We start from the raw sequence: 16,249 nt of genomic DNA, 5'->3' as shown, positions 1-16,249 counted from the left end.
CACTAGGCAGGTAGTGCAGGAGTCCCCTGGGTCCATCTCCCTTCCTAACAGATTTTCCAGTTTAGATACCACTCTGGGAGATGGTTTCAAGAGCCAATTCTATGGCACTGCAAGTGGCTCAGCCACACAGCAGGGGGGAGGAAAGAGTGGGAGAGCAACGGTGATAGGGGATTCTGTTCTAAGGAGAATAGATAAGATGTTTCTGCAGCCACAGCTGTGACACCAGGATGGTATGTTGCCTCCCTGGTGCCAGAGTCAAGGATCTGAGTGGCTACAGAACATTTGGAATGGGGAGGGTGAACAGCTAGAGGTCATGGTCCATATAAGTATCAAAGACTTAGGACCTCATCCCTCTTTTTACCTGCAAGTAGAATAGAGAGAACTAGAAAATAAATGAAAAAGCAGGACCTCAAAGGTAGTAATCTCAGGGTTACTCCCAATGCCACTTGCTAGTGAGATCTGGAACAGGAGAATAGATGAGATGAATGTGTGGCTGGAGAGATGTATGAGGGAGGGATTTAGATTCCTGAGGCATTGGGACCAATTCTGGGGAAAATGGGGCCTGTTCAAGCTGGATGGGTTACACCCCAACAGGACTGGGACCAGTAACCCTGCAGGGGTACTTGCTTGTGGGGGAGGGTTTAAACTAGTGGCAGGGTAATGGAAACCTGAGTGGGGAGACACAAGCGTGGGAAACAAAGATAGGAATGAAAGACACAAGTAGAAAGCAAAAACTGAAGGGAGACGAAACCAGGGCAAGGTGCAAATAGGGCAATAGTACAAACAGATGTGTGAAAACATGAAGGCAAGTCTAAAGACACAATCTGGATGCATGGAGCATTTGCAATAAAGTAGATGAATTAACAGCGCAAAGATGTGAGCTGGTACAATATGATTGCAATTACAGAGACATGGCTGCAGGGTGACCAAAGCTGGGAATTGAATAGCCAGGGGTATGCTATTTAGGAAGGACAGGCAAAAAGGAAAAGGTGGGGTACATTTAGTCAAGAATAAAATCAGTGCAGGAGTGAGGATATTGGCTCAAAATCTAGATGTAGAATCAATCTAGGTGGAACTAAGAAGCAGCAAGAGTTGGAAAACATTAGTTGGAGTTGTCAATATGCCTCCAAACTGTAGTGGTAAGGTAGGGGATGACATTAAACAGGAAATTAGAGATGCATGTAATAAGGGTTCTACAGTAATCATGGGTGACTTTATTCTACATATAGACTGGGCAAACCATATAAGCAATAATAGTGTAGCAGATGAATTCCTGGAATGTGTACAAGATCATTTTTTTTTTAGACCAGTATGTTGAGGAACCTACTAGGGAACAAGCTATCCTAGATTTGGTGTTCTGCAATGAGAAGGGTTTGATTAATAATCTTGTTGTGTGGGGTCCTTTTTAAGTAACAGTGACTATAACATGAAAGAACTTTTTATTAGGATGGAAAGTGAAGTACCCCGATCTGAAACTAGGGTCCTAAATCTAAACACAGGAAACTACTGGGTACGAGGTCAGTGTTGGCTAAGATAGATTGGGGAACTTCATTAAAAGACATGATGGTGGACAGGCAATGGCTAATATTTAAGTAACAAATGTAAACAGTTATTCATTGCTTTCTGATGCAAAAGCAACAGGAAAAATGACCAAGCATGGCTAACAAAAGAAATTAAGGATAGCATTAGATCCAAAGTGGAGTCATATAAAGTTGCTAGAAAAATTAGCAAGCCTGAGGATTGGGAGCAGTTTGGAATTCAGCAGAGGACGACCATGAGATTAAGAGGGGAAAAATGAAGCATGAGAGTAAACTTGCAAGGAACATAAAAGCAGACTGCAAAAGCTTCTATCAGTATGTTTTTTTTTTAAAAAATTGTTTTACTAATCTGTCCCTTAGTCTGAAACGGGAGAATTTATAATAAAGAACAAGGAAATGGCAGAGGAATTAAACAACTACTTTAGTTCTGTCTTCAGAGGAAGACACGAATAACTTCCCAGAAATAATAGGGAACCAAAGAACCCATGAGGAGGAGGAGGAATTGATTAGTATTACTAATAGTGCTGGAGAAACTAATGGGACTGAAGCTGATAAATCTCCAGGGCCTGATAATCTATATCCCGGGACGCTAAAGGAGGTGGCCATGGTAATAGGTACATTGGTTGTCATCTTCCCAAATTTTGTAGATTCTGCAAGTCTTGACAGATTGGTGGGTGGCAAATGTAACCCTGCTATTTAAAACAAAAGGAGGAGGAAGAAAACAGTAAATTACAGACTAGTTAGCCTAACATCAGTAGAAGGGAAATGCTTGAGAAAATGGAAATGGGATTAGACAAAGTATGAAAGGGAAATCATGTTTTGACAAACCTACTGGAGTTTTTTGAGAAGATAATGAGCAGAATAGATAAGGGAGAACAAATGGATGTAGTTTGGATTTTCAGAAAACTTTTGATAAAGTCCCACAAAAGATTGTGTGCAAAATTAAAGCACATGGGATTGGAGGTCATATATTGGCATAGATTGAGAATTTACTAGAAGACAGGAAACAAAGTAGGAATAAATGGATCTTGGTGGGACTGAGGGTGGTGAGGAGAATGATAGGCTTCAAAGCAATTTAGACAAGTGGGCAAATGCATGGCAGATACAGTATAATGTGGATAAGGGTGAAGTTATCCACTTCGGTATGAGAAACAGAATGGCAGAATATAATTTAAATGGTGATAGATTGGGACATGTTGATGTACAAAGAGACCTGGGTGTCCTTGCACACCTGTGCAAGGACAAAACGCCAGCTGTGGCTGAACTAAACTACTGTTCTGTTCAGCACATTATAGGAAAGATATGATCACAAGAAAGAGGGTACAGAGGAGATTTACAAGGATGTTGCCAGGAATGATGAATTCTAGCTATGAGGGATGATTAGATAAACTGGGGTTGTTTTCTTTGGGAGGGAAGTAATTGAGGGGAGATTTATTTGAGGTATAGAAGATTGTGGGTCTAATTATTATGGATAGTAAAAGCCTGTTTCTCTTAAGCAAGCAATTAAGAAGTCAAAGGATATGTTTGCCTTCATTGCAAGAGGATTTGAGTACAAGAGCAAGGGTCTTACTGCAGCTGTGCAAGGCCTTGATGAACCACACCTGGAGTACTGTCTAATTTTGGTCTCCTTGCCATGGAGGGAGTGCTGTGAAATTTCACCAGACTGATTCATGGGATGGCAGGTATGAGGAGAGATTTTGTCGACTAAGCCTGTATTTGCTGTAGTTTGGAAGAATGAGGGGATCTCATAAAATTCTGAATGGGACAGACTGGATGCAGGAATGATGTTTCCTCTGGCTGGGGGTCTAGAACAAGGTCACAGTCTCAGGATATGGGAGAGGCCAAATGGACTGAGGATAAGGAGAGACTTCTTCACTCAGAGGGTGGTGAACCTATAGAATTCAGTACCATAGGTGGCCAAGTCACTTAATATATTTAAGGAAATAGATTTCTAGGTTCTAAAGACATCAAGGGGTAGGGGGAGGGTGGAAGCATGGCATTGAGAAAGAGGATCATACTCAATGGCAGAGCAGGCTCGATGGGCAGAATGACCTACCACTCCTCCTAATTTCTATGTTAACTAACTTAATTACTCACTAAATTAACTTAGAATAATTCCTATGCATACGACAACTCTTTCCTCTGTGCACTAAATTCCCACAGGAACTTAATTTGCTTCTCTGACATAATCACCTGTGTCCTCATGGCCCTTACTTGCATCTTAAATCTGGACTAAACTCTCTAAATAAAGTTACAGCTTGTCTTTTTCACCCTATGTGCCCTTTTGAACTGCATAGTAACTCAGTCACTGCCATACAACCCTAAAAATTAACTTCTCAAGTGTGGAGTCTTAGTTCCTCAACTTTAATTTGCTGCTGGAGATTTAGAAGTAAACTTAATTGTCTCTGTGTCTCTTTTTTATTTTGCTTTGATTTGGTATTGCATCCACTACCCTGACTTGCTGGTTCAGGATTCAGGTTGTTAACTATCTATCTTATTAACAAGTGTTTGTTCACACAGGTCCCAGGTGCTCTGTGGGGGACATTTTAATCTCCCACTTCAAACAACTGGCCTTGCAAAAGCTCGACAAAACTTAACAGGATAGGGCAATTTTGTTGGCATTTGTTGTTGGTTACAATACGTTTGATGAAAGCACATCCCTAGGAATATCTTTTATTGGCAAAGTCAGAGTATAAGAACAGTGATGTTATATTCCATTTGTACAAAACGCCAGCTGTGGCTGAACTAAACTACTGTTCTGTTCAGCACATTATAAGAAAGATATGATCACAAGAAAGAGGGTACAGAGGAGATTTACAAGGATGTTGCCAGGAATGATGAACTCTTGATCTTGGGGTTACAAACCCAGTACTATAACCACTTGGCTATTTAGGCCAAGCGTTAAGAAGATGTAACTCTTTCGAGTACAAACCCGTTTCCATCTGTTTCAGATGAAGTTACATTGTTTCATAGTTTGCCATTGTGAGATTTGAACTCTTGATAATCTTTTAAATGATAACATATCTTTGTAACTCTTTCGAGTACAAACACGTTTCCATCTGTTTCAGATGAAGTTACATTGTTTCATAGTTCGCCATTGTGAGATTTGAACTCTTGAGCTTAGGGTTACAAACCCAGTACCACAACCACTTGGCTATTTAGGCCAAGCCCAGGAATGATGAATTCTAGCTATGAGGGATGATTAGATAAACTGGGGTTGTTTTCTTTGGGAGGGAAGTAATTGAGGGGGGATTTATTTGAGTTATAGAAGATTGAGGGTCTAATTATTATGGATAGGAAAAGCCTGTTTCTCTTAAGAGGTCAATAACCAGGTGGTATAGATTTCAAGTAATTGGTTGAAGGATTTGTTGCAGGGTGTTGTTTACACTTCAGTCAGTCTGAAGAAGTCTCAACAGGTCTGGCAGCATCGGCGGAGAAGAAAAGAGTTGACGTTTCGAGTCCTCATGACCCTTCAACAGAACTGATTTCAAAGCAGTTCTGTTGAAGGGTCATGAGGATTCGAAATGTCAACTCTTCTCCGCCGATGTTGCCAGACCTGCTCGAAACGTCAACTCTTTTCTTCTCCGCCGATGCTGCCAGACCTGCTGTGTTTTTCCAGGTAATTCTGTTTTTGTTTTGGATTTCTAGCATCTGCAGTTTTTTGTTTTTGTCTCTGAAGAAGTCTCCGTTGTTAATCTAAACTAAGTCTTTACTGACCCTGAAAACTATTTAGAAATATGCAGTAAAGGGTACAAGCCAGGAGCTGTCTCCATGCTTACTGGTGTACACGGCTCTGTCCAACACTAGACTGACCCTGGGTGCAGATCGTTTTTTTTTTTTTCTTGCATCACTGTGGGCATACTGTACTCAGTTCCACATTAACCCTAGATATCCCAGACCCTTACACTACACGCCACCTCCTCTCTTTCCGCCGCCCCGCACCCCCCCCCCCCACCCCACCCCACCCCACCCCCGCAGAAGTCTTTATCCAATGTATTTTAACTGATTATAGTTTACCTTGTATGATTGTAATAACAGACACATTTACATTGTCATTACTACATTATCACTACCCATCTCCCTTGAGTGCTTGAATTCAAAGGTTCAGGTGATCTGCAGGCCTTACAATGCTTCCATATCTCGTTTGCACTACTGTCAGAAGGGTGGTAGGCTCTGTTGCTGCTGGTTCTTCCTGTAGGTTTGGTGGTTGTTCTGGCATCTAGGTATGTTTTCATCCTTTTCTTTCATGTTGAACTGCACTTGATTGGTTTGGCTGTTGCATTGATCAGTGGTTTCTATCCTCCCCCCTTTTTATGGGGTTGGACTAAAAGTGGCCTTCTCCTTGTCATTTCTTTCACTTCTTCTATCCATTGTGTGGGTCATGGTGATGTCCTCTGTGGCTGAGGATGAGCATTCCTGTGACTAGAATGAGGTTTAGTGGTACATGGACCCATGTTTCAGTGAGCAATGGATGGCTGCAACCAGGTTACAACATCTTTTGTGGCTTTGGCATACTGGCTGGGAGTTGCAGCATATGTCCAGTGGTTGCAATGTACTGTTGTTAGAGCCAAAGGTTGAGGCTCCTCTGACTGCTGATTGCTCTTTTACATACTCCACTGAAGGTATTGTGGTTGCTTCCTGGGTGGTTGACTAGTCTGACCATTAAAGGTTTTCCATGATCTGTAACAAAAACGGACAAATCTGCTTTGCAAAGAGACAGTTCAGGGCTGAAGTTCCAGTCAGGATTCTCTATTTTATATCAGAATGAAAATTTGTTTTCCAACATACCTTAGTAGTTCCAGAAGCATGCCTATGACTGGACAAAGGATTCCTCCAGGCCCATGGAGTGGTGTCTGTTCAAAGCCAGAGGTCTTTTAGCTCTGGTTCTTTGTGTGACAGAACTGTTATGCTGGCTCCTGCACCTAATTTAAAATTTATTAAATGGCTATTGACTGAAATGTCCACATTCCAAAATGAGAAAACAAGATCGTTGACCTCCAACCATGAAACATGGCTGTCTCTTCTGGGCATGCAGTCTCAACTTCATGAATAATCTTTAGGTCTTCTGTGCACTTCAGAGTTTTGGTCTTGCATTGTTGGCTGAGTGTCCAATCCTGGTGTAACTCTTTCGAGTACAAACCCGTTTCCATCTGTTCCTATTCAGATGAAGTTACATTGTTTCATAGTTTGCCATTGTGAGATTTGAACTCTTGATACTCTTTTTGAGTAAACCTGTTTCCATCTGTTTCAGATGAAGTTACATTGTTTCATAGTTTGCCATTGTGAGATTTGAACTCTTGATCTTGGAGTTACAAACCCAGTATCATAACCACTTGGCTATTTAGGCCAAGCAAACCAGTATCATAACCACTTGGCTATTTAGGCCAAGCATTAATAATTGCTAGTAACTCTTTCGAGTACAAGCCCGTTTCCATCTGTTTATTCAGATGAAGTTACGTTGTTTCATAGTTTGCCATTGTGAGATTTGAACTCTTGATCTTGGGTTTACAAACCCAGTACCATAACCACTTGGCTATTTAGGCCAAGCCAAAGAACCCATTTCCATCTGTTTCAGATGAAGTTACATTGTTTCATAGTTTGCCATTGTGAGATTTGAACTCTCGATCTTGGGGTTACAAACCCAGTACCATAACCACTTGGCTATTTAGGCCAAGCCCAATCCTGGTGTAAGCAAAGGGCTGAAATTGCAGGACATTGATCTCACCTGTGGGGGTGCTTTGCTCAAGTGTTGGCATGGTTGCTCTGCTGGTCAATTGAAATATTGCTTTCCCTGGCCTGGAGTGTCCCTGTCTTTGCTGCTTAACTAGGTGAATCATGAGTTGGCCTTTGCACCACTGTTTAATTTCTCCCCTTGAAATGGCACTGGTGCTACTCAGAGTTTTGACTGCCTAAATGTCTTTTCCAGGTTTAAATCTTCCTTTTCTTGCATGGGGTCAGAGTGCATCATCTGCTACTCCTACCACTGAGTCATTTTAAGTCTCCATATTCTCAACCTTCTGCTTTCCTCTATAGATGATTGATGAATGAGTTGCCAACAGGATCACCTGGCTGCTGGAATTGCTTGTTAAAATTAGCTCTTTGGAGTATTTTATTGCTGCTTAGATTGAAATAAATATTCAAAGATTTTAGTACTACTTCAAATTTAGCAGATGATTCATTGATTCCTGTCTTGCAATAGTGTCATCCACAATTGGGGCTACAGAGTAAGCAGTGTGTTAACCTGCTTGGCTTCTAACATTAACCGAAATGTACCAGACTTTTATTCTACAGGATTTGTGAAAATTGAGAAATTCTTTTCACCCAGAAGGTAGTTGGGTGGGGTGGTTTGGAACTGACTGCCAAGGGTGGTCACTGCATTTAGAAAATGCATGCGTATGCACTGAAGTGTCATAACTTGCAGAGCTATAGACCAAGAGCTGGAAAGTAGGAGTAAGATGGACAGCTCTTTTTTTTGACCATTGAAGATGCCATAAGTCAACTGGCCTCCTTCAGTACTGCAAACTTGCTGATTCATAATTTTAAAACATCAAACAATAGACATTGACTGATCACTTAACAGTTCACTCCTCATCTGCTTCATTCAAATTTTAATTTGAGAAGTTTAACAGCATGCACAGAAATTTCAATATCCAAAAACATTAATTATGTCTGATGTGAAGCAAAATTAATTAGCAAACATATATTTAACTCAATTTTTTGAATCATGTTGTCAAGCAAATTTTATATAATGCAACTACCGTAGACAGGATACCTATTTTCAGTAAGATGACATTACTTTGAAGTATACCATCTACAGATGAATACTAAACAATAAATTTGCTTTTAATTGATCTCTAAAGCTTCAGGATTAGACAAATCTGGATCTACCAAAAGTACCCTTTCTTGCTATCATGTTTTAAAAATTATATTTTTAAAATTGCCTTAAAACTAACATGAAAAGTAAAACAAGTAACAGGTACTATCTGACCTTGTGGTAATAACTGGGCAGGAGGGGATGATCTGGATTAACAGTCAAGATGCCAGTATTGACCAAGCCTTTCCTCGTCATAAAATACAAGATCTTCTCCACTTCCAGTACACAGCGAATACGAACAAGCCCTCTAACAACTATGTGGTTTGCACACTTTTGAGGGGTGAGAACCTCCTGCAGATGAAAGATAAAGGAGGCAAGTTTAATATTTTTGCTCTTATATACATGGCAGGGAGAGGAGTAAGTCACTTGATCTGTTGAGCACATATACTATTTTATTGACAGCTCTATCTTTTTAACTCATTTCCAGCCCTTTCTCCATATCCCTCAACTTCTCAATTATGTATCTATCAATGCATGTAAAGACCTCAATTAATTTGCATTATTAATCTTCTATTGACTGTACACTAGATGTACAAGTGATTAGCAGTGTAAATTATTACAAGTAATACATGACTGTTTCACAATAGTGTGCCTAAGAAGTTATAAGAGGCAGCTTGCATCATTTCCTAATTTTAAACCGCACATTACATACAGACAGCTGTGGCATTTGAGCAATGATGATGACAATCTGAGATTCAACAAAACTAAAAGACTAGCATTCTTCAATGTTGAAAAGACCAATTTAAGGAAACATGTGAAAAGCTTAAATTGGATCCACTGTATGAATCAAATCACAAGTAAACACATCAATAAGGAATCTAAGCTAAAGGATGGAGATATTTACAAAAGTTGTTTTCCAAAGCCTATAGAGAATGGAGGGGGAAAAATTCACTGGGATGAAAGTATTCACATGTATAAACATTCTAACTCAGGATTAACTCAGGGATATTGCAAGAAGAATAAAGGAGATTAGTAGAATTACTCCACCCAAGCCACTTGAGGTTATTATGCTAGAAGTGTCTAATCATTCAGGAGAAAAGTATTTAAAGTAGGCATATAAAGGAGAAATTGCAATTAGACTAGATTGTTCTAACTGAACAATTTGCATTATCTCTGCTAATCAATTAAATGGGAGAGAGGCAAACAACAATCTGGAATTACATCTGTAGAAACTAAACAACTACAAGATATTTTTCTAGTCCAATAATACACGATTCACAGAAGAGAACCCTAAAAGGATACTAATGGAGCTAAAACGGAGGATGAACACAAGGTAATTAATTTATATCGTGAATTAATTCTTCCATATATGCACTGGAGAATAAATTAATGACAAGGTCATTGGACATGATTGACATAATTTTTTGCAACTAACAGCAATGATGTGCCTAGTTTAAAAGGCTCAAAATAAACAAATCCTACCCACCCCCCTCCCCCAGCTGCCAATGATTGGCATTTGTCCTGGGGTTTTAGACATATGAGATCAGATCTGAGAGATGCAATGATGAGTGAGTTCATGAAAAGTGGGCAACTCTTGCTAATGTGGTACCTACTTTCAAAAAGGGTGAAGAGTACCCATACAACTCTACATGCTTGGTCTCAAATCAATAACAAGCAAATTAAAGGGACAATAACTACTTCTTGCCAAATAAGTATTTTTTTTTAGTTATCCTTTGAAATTGATTAGTATAGAATTTTACTTAATTTCCTCCCTTATTCATTAAACCAGTGCAAATGTGCTGCTGAAGGCTGTTAACTGAACAGCCAGAGCATTCATAATGCACAGTGATGTTAAATGAAAAGACAAATACTGCCATGAGGGGAATAAGACAAAATAGCCAACTGACATCAGCAAGTGGGACTAATAAGCAAACTGGTTTATTCAACTGTAAGCACTTCCAAACATATTTGGTGGAACTACATCACAATTAGATCCTTTCAGATCAACCAAAAGGATTACAAATCAAGGTGGGGCAAAGAAGAGTGGAATGGGAGGAGTGAAGTGGAAGTCAAAGGGGGAAAACAAATTGCAGTGTGAAAAAAGAGAACCATGAAGGCATAATTTTTTGTTGTATAACAAGTCAAGTTCCCAGGTTTCTGTTGTTATGATCCCAGCTGAGGTTAACCCTGGACAAACCTAATCCCAGAGTGGAACCCAGCTTAATAGATTCTAACATTTATTTGTTTTAAATGTGTGGAGAGTAGCTACTCAGTCACAGGAGTCAGCTGATTACAGCGTGGTCATTTACAGTGGGAGTGAGGAGTGGGGCATTTAACAGGGAGTGAGAAGCGTATGAGAGCATTAGAGTGCAGAAATCAGTGATTTGATTGGTGTGTATTTCGAGCCTTTAAAGTAAAAGTAAGGTCTTTAGTTTGTTTCGATCTCTAGTCCTCTTTCCTGCTGTTATGTATAAGATAGATACTGGTCTGTATGTCTAAAATGTGTAAAGAGTGGGGATACTAGGGTAATTAATTAATAAATTGAATAAAATACAACAGCGATGGCAGGACAGGTGATGCTGTTGCAGCATGTGGGCTCTGCTGAACACCAAGGTGATCCAGCGTGAACACATCTGTACTAAGTTATTGGAGCTCAGAACTTCAAATTAGAGTTGAGTTGCTGACATTGTGCCACATCAGGCAGAGGGAAAACTACCTGGACACTTACTTGAGGAGGTGGGTCACACCTCTCCGATTAGGTAATTCAAATGTGGTTTGTGATCAGGGGCAGATGTGAGGACCCAGGGGATAGAGTTCAAGCAGCCTTGGCCCCTGCAACTGTCCAGTTACAAGGTTCTTGCAAACTGAGCAAAATGACCATGGTAAAGGGAGCCATTCAAGTGGGGGGAGGAAATGGGAGCGTAGTAGTGTGGGGGACAGATGCTGTTCTCTGCAGCCATGAGTCTCAAAGGCTGTGTTGCCTGCCTGCTGCCAGAGTTAAGGACAACTCAGGGGTGGAGAGGAACTTGGAGTGGGAGGGGAAGGATACAGTTGTCATTGTCCACATTGATAGAATTAGAAAGAGGATTCTGCTGAAAGAACTTGGTCAGGAGCTAAATTAAAAAGCAGAACCTCCAAGGTAATCTCCAGATTGCCACCTGAGCCATGGGCAAACTGGCATAGGGTAAATAAAGTCAAGAAGTTAAATGCGTGGCTCAGATTAGTGTGGGAGGAATGGGTTTCAGTCCAAGGGGCTGGGACCAGTGTCTGGCAAACTGAACAACTAGGGCTGTAGAGAGTGATTTAAAATAAATGAGATTGGTCGGGGGGGGGGGCGGTTCTGGAGAGGGGTATACGTAGGCTTACAAAGAAAAAGGCTATGGCAGCCTTGCAGGGCAGCGATTTAGGTAATGATACCCAGGGTGTGACAGGAAGGGATAGTATACAAACATAAAACAGCAAAGAGGGGAAAAAATTTTGCCTTTTGAATCATTAACAGCCCTTGATTTAAATGCATGTAGTATTCAGAGTGAAATAAATAAACAGCACAGAGGTTAATGGGTTTGACCTTAAAGCCATTACAGGGGCGTGGTTACAAGGGGATAAAAGCTGGGAACTAAATATTCAGGGGTATGTGACTCACTGAAAGTGCAGGAAGGAAAGGGTGGTGGGGTACTTTTGTTAGTACAAGATGGAATAAGTACGATAGCAAGAAAGGATCTTGGATATGAAGATGTGGAATCCATATGGGTGGAGGTAAGAAAAACAAGGGGAAGACAACACTAGTGGCAGTAGTTTTATAGGCCTCCTGACAGTAGCTATACTGCAGGACAGAATAAATCAGGAGATGAGGGCATATAAAAAGGCAGTACATAAATCATGGATGATAATCGTCATGTAGATTGGGGAAAATCAAATTGGCAAGGGCAGACAAACAAGAATTCAGTGTATTTGGGACAGTTTCTTAGAACAATGTGAATCTAACCAGGGATCAGGCTATTTTGGATCTGGTAATGGGTAATGAGGCAAGTTTAATAAATGATCTCCGATCAACCTAGTGAGCCTTCCCTGGACTGCCTCCAACGCCAGTATATCTTTCCTTGGATAGAGGGATCAAAGCTATTCGGTATTCCAGGTGTGGTCTAACTAGTTCCATAGTTTTTGAGCAAGACTTCCCTATTTTTATACTCCATTCCTTTTGAAATAAAGGCCAACATTCCATTTGCCTTCCCTATTACCTGCTGAACTTGTAAGCTAGTTTTTTGTGATTCAGGGGAGGCGATGGCATAGTGTTATTGTTGCTGGACTAGTAATCAAAACACCATGGAACCATTGTTTGTTGTAAAAAAAAAAAAACCCATCTGCTGTCTTTACCTGGTCTGGCCTACATGTGACTTCAGACCTACAGCAATGTGATTGACTCTTAATGCCCTCTGAAATGGCCTAGCAAGCCACTCAGTTGTAACAAACAAGTGACTACAAAATCTCAAAAGGAATGAAACTGGATGGACCACCCAACACCGGAAGGGACAACAGCAATCTTGGCCTTGTCAACCCTGCAAAGTCCTCCTTACTAACATCTGGAGGCTAGTGCCAAACTGGGAGAGCTGTCTCTGACTAGTCATGCAACAACCTGACAGACATTATCTGTAAGATATGATTCTGAGAGGATGACTAAGACACCACAATCCCAGGGTATGTCCTGTCCTAAGGGCAGGACAGGCCCAGCAAAGCTGGCGGTGCAGTGGTATACAATCGGGAGGGAGATGCCCTGGGAGGTCTCAACATCAGCTTCAGATCCCAGGTTAAACATGAGCAAGGAATTACCACGTACTGCCCTTCCTCAGCTGACGAATCAGTGTTCCTCCATGTTAAATGCTACTTGGAGGGAGCACTGGGGGTGGCAAGGGCATAGAATGTACTCTGGGTGGGGAAAGGTGTCTCCAGCACCACTACTGTCTGAGCTGGCTGACTCCTAAATGACATAGCTGCTAGACTGGGTCTGCAGCAGGTGGGTGAGGGAAAATCATACTTAACCTATCCTAACCTGCCTGCTGTAGATGCATCTGTCCATTGGTATGAGTGACCATCGCACAGTCTTTGTGGAGACTAAGCCCACCTTCACATTGGGGATACCCACCATGTGTGGTACCACCACTGTGCTAAAAGGGATAGATTTCAAACAGATCTAATAACTCGAGGCTGGGCATCCATGGGGCACTCTGTGCTTTCAGCAGCAGCAGAATTGTACTTTAATACAATCTAACCTCATGGCCTGGCATATTCCCCCGATTCTACAATTACCATCAAGTCAGGGTCAACCCTGATTCCATGAAGAGTGCAGGATGGCATGTCAGGAGCAGCACCAGGCAAATCTAAAAACGTGGTCAACGTGAAGCAAAACAGGACTAGTGTGCCAAACAGCATAAGCAGTAAGTGATAGACAAGGTGAAGTGATCCCACAGCCAACAAATCTGCAGTCCTGCCACATCCAGCCATGAATGGTGGTGGACAATTAAACGACTCACTGGAGGGGGAGGATCCATAAATATCCCCATCCTCAATGATGGGGGAGCCCAGCACATCATTGCAAAAGATGAGGCTGAAGGATGTGCTACAATCTTCAGCCAGAAATGCCAAGTGGATGATCCATCCATCTCTGCCTCCCCCCAGAGGCCCCCAGCATCAAAGATGCCAGTCTTCAGCCAATTCTATTAACTCTGATATCAAGGAATGGTTGAAGGCACTGGATACTGCAAAGGCTATGGGCCCTGACAATATTCTGACAAATGGTACTGAGGACATGTGCTCTAGAACTTGCCATGCCCCTAGCCAAGCTGTTCCAATACAGCTACCAACACTGGCATCCACTTGGTAATGTGGAAAATTGCCCAGGTACATCCTGTCCACCAAAACAACACAGGACAAATCCGACCTAGCCAATTACTTCTCCATCAGTAAAGTAATGGAAGGGGTCATCAACAGTGTTGGAAGTCAGTCATCTCAGCTCCAGGACATCACTGCAGGAGTTCCTCAGGGTAATGTCCTTGGCCCAACCAGCTTCAGCTGCTTCATCAATGACCTTCCTTCCTTCATCAGGTCAGAATTGGGGATCTTTGCTCACTGCTATTCACAACTCTGCAGATACAGGAGCAGTCCATGTCCAATTGCAACAAGACCTGGACAATATCTAGGCTTGGGCTGACAAGTAGCATAACATTCGTGCCACACAAGTGCTAGGCAATGACCATCTCCAACAAGAGAGAATACAACCATTGCCCCTTGATGTTCAATGGCATTACTATCATTGAATCCCCCACTATCAACATCCTTGGGCTTGCCATTGACCAGAAACTGAACTGGAATAGCTGTATAAATACTGACTACAAGAGCAGGTCAGAGGGCTAGCAATTGTGCAATGAGTAACTCACCGCCTTACTCCCCAAAGCCTGTCTGCCATCTACAAGGAACAAGTCCGGAGTATGATGGAATATACCCCACTTGCCTGGATGAGTGCAACTCCAACAACACAAGAAGCTTGACAATATCCAGGACAAAGCAGCCTGCTTGATTGGAACCACATCTACAACCATTCACTCCCTCTACCACCAATGCACAGCAGCAGTGCGTACCATCTACAAGATGCACTGCAGGGATTCACCAAGGCTCCTTCGACAGCACCTTCTAAACCCATGACCACCTCTTGTCCTTCCAGATGGTAGCAGCAGATTGATGAACACCACCACCTGGAAGTTCCCCTCCAAGTCACCATCCTGACTTGGAAATATATCACTGTTCCTTCACTGTCACTGGGTCAAAATCTTGGAACTCCCTATCATCCCTGCGGGTGTACCTACACCACATGAACTGCAGTGGTTCAAGGTGGCAGCTCACCACCTTCAAGGGCAGCTAGGGATAGGCAATAAATGCTGGCCCAGCCAGCAAAGCCCACATCCCATGAATGAATAAATGCATAAGATCCCCCAAATTTCTTTGCCGCAGCTTTCTGCAGTCCTTCTCCATTTAAATAATATTCAGCTCCTCTTCTTGCCAATGTACATAACTTCACATTTTCCCACATTATATTCCATCCGTCAAGTTTTTGTCCATTCAATTCACTTAACCTGTCTATATCCCTCTGTAGACTGTCATCGTCACCACTTGCCTTCCCACCTATTTTTGTGTCATCTGCAAACTTGGGGATTGTACATTCACTTCCCTTCAAGTCTCACATTTACAGGTTGCCATCCTGAAATTGCACCCCCGCCCCCCCACCCCCCCACACCACCTTATCTCAACTCTAATAGTAGACACCCAATCCTCCTATCCATGCTACATACTACCCCCAACACCATGGGCTCCTAGCTTATTAAGCAGCCTTGTGTGGTACCTTAGCGAATGCTTCTTGGAAATCAAAATATATTACATCTATGGGTTCCCCTTTATCTATCCTGCCTGTTACTTACTTAAACTGTCTCTATTTTGTAATCAGTGTCTTCCAAGGTAGCATATGCCAAACAAATGTTTTGACTATATTGATGCCAAATTGAAATTAACACTTTAAGGTGCTTAGTGCCATTAACTGCTGACATGTGGTTCTCATGCATTCCTGAATGTAAATGATCCAACCTCTGTAAATACAACACACTTGCTCCCAAGATTCTGTGTACCAAGCTGGAACATAAGGGCCTGAAACTTGCTGCCCTTTTGTAACATATAATTTTCTCCTTTTGGCCCTCGAGCTTTGTCCTACATTATCGAATAAAAGTTGTACACATGCAACACTAATTTGCTGGAAAAAATGTTATATTCACAAGGGATCAATCATATACGTAAACCTGAAATAAATAACTTCTATGTTCAGATTCAAAATAAAGCCCAGATACTATTCTTTGAG

General features: G+C 41.7%; 1 protein-coding gene across 5 annotated transcripts in view; it reads right to left on the bottom strand.

Annotated features, from left to right (window-relative positions):
- The window catches only part of LOC121275837 (lysine-specific histone demethylase 1B), a 191,771-nt gene that overhangs the window by 104,609 nt on the left and 70,913 nt on the right, over nt 1–16,249 (bottom strand). For all 5 annotated transcript variants that reach the window (XM_041183526.1, XM_041183530.1, XM_041183527.1 and 2 more), the window contains one exon: nt 8,527–8,703. In XM_041183526.1, coding sequence (XP_041039460.1) covers nt 8,527–8,703 — 177 coding nt within the window. The remainder of the gene's footprint in view (nt 1–8,526; nt 8,704–16,249) is intronic.

Source organism: Carcharodon carcharias, chromosome 3 (genome assembly GCF_017639515.1).
Source record: "Carcharodon carcharias isolate sCarCar2 chromosome 3, sCarCar2.pri, whole genome shotgun sequence".
NCBI lineage: Eukaryota > Metazoa > Chordata > Chondrichthyes > Lamniformes > Lamnidae > Carcharodon > Carcharodon carcharias.
The sequence above is the reverse complement of the archived record's forward strand: the minus strand, read 5'-3'. Positions and strand labels throughout refer to the sequence as shown.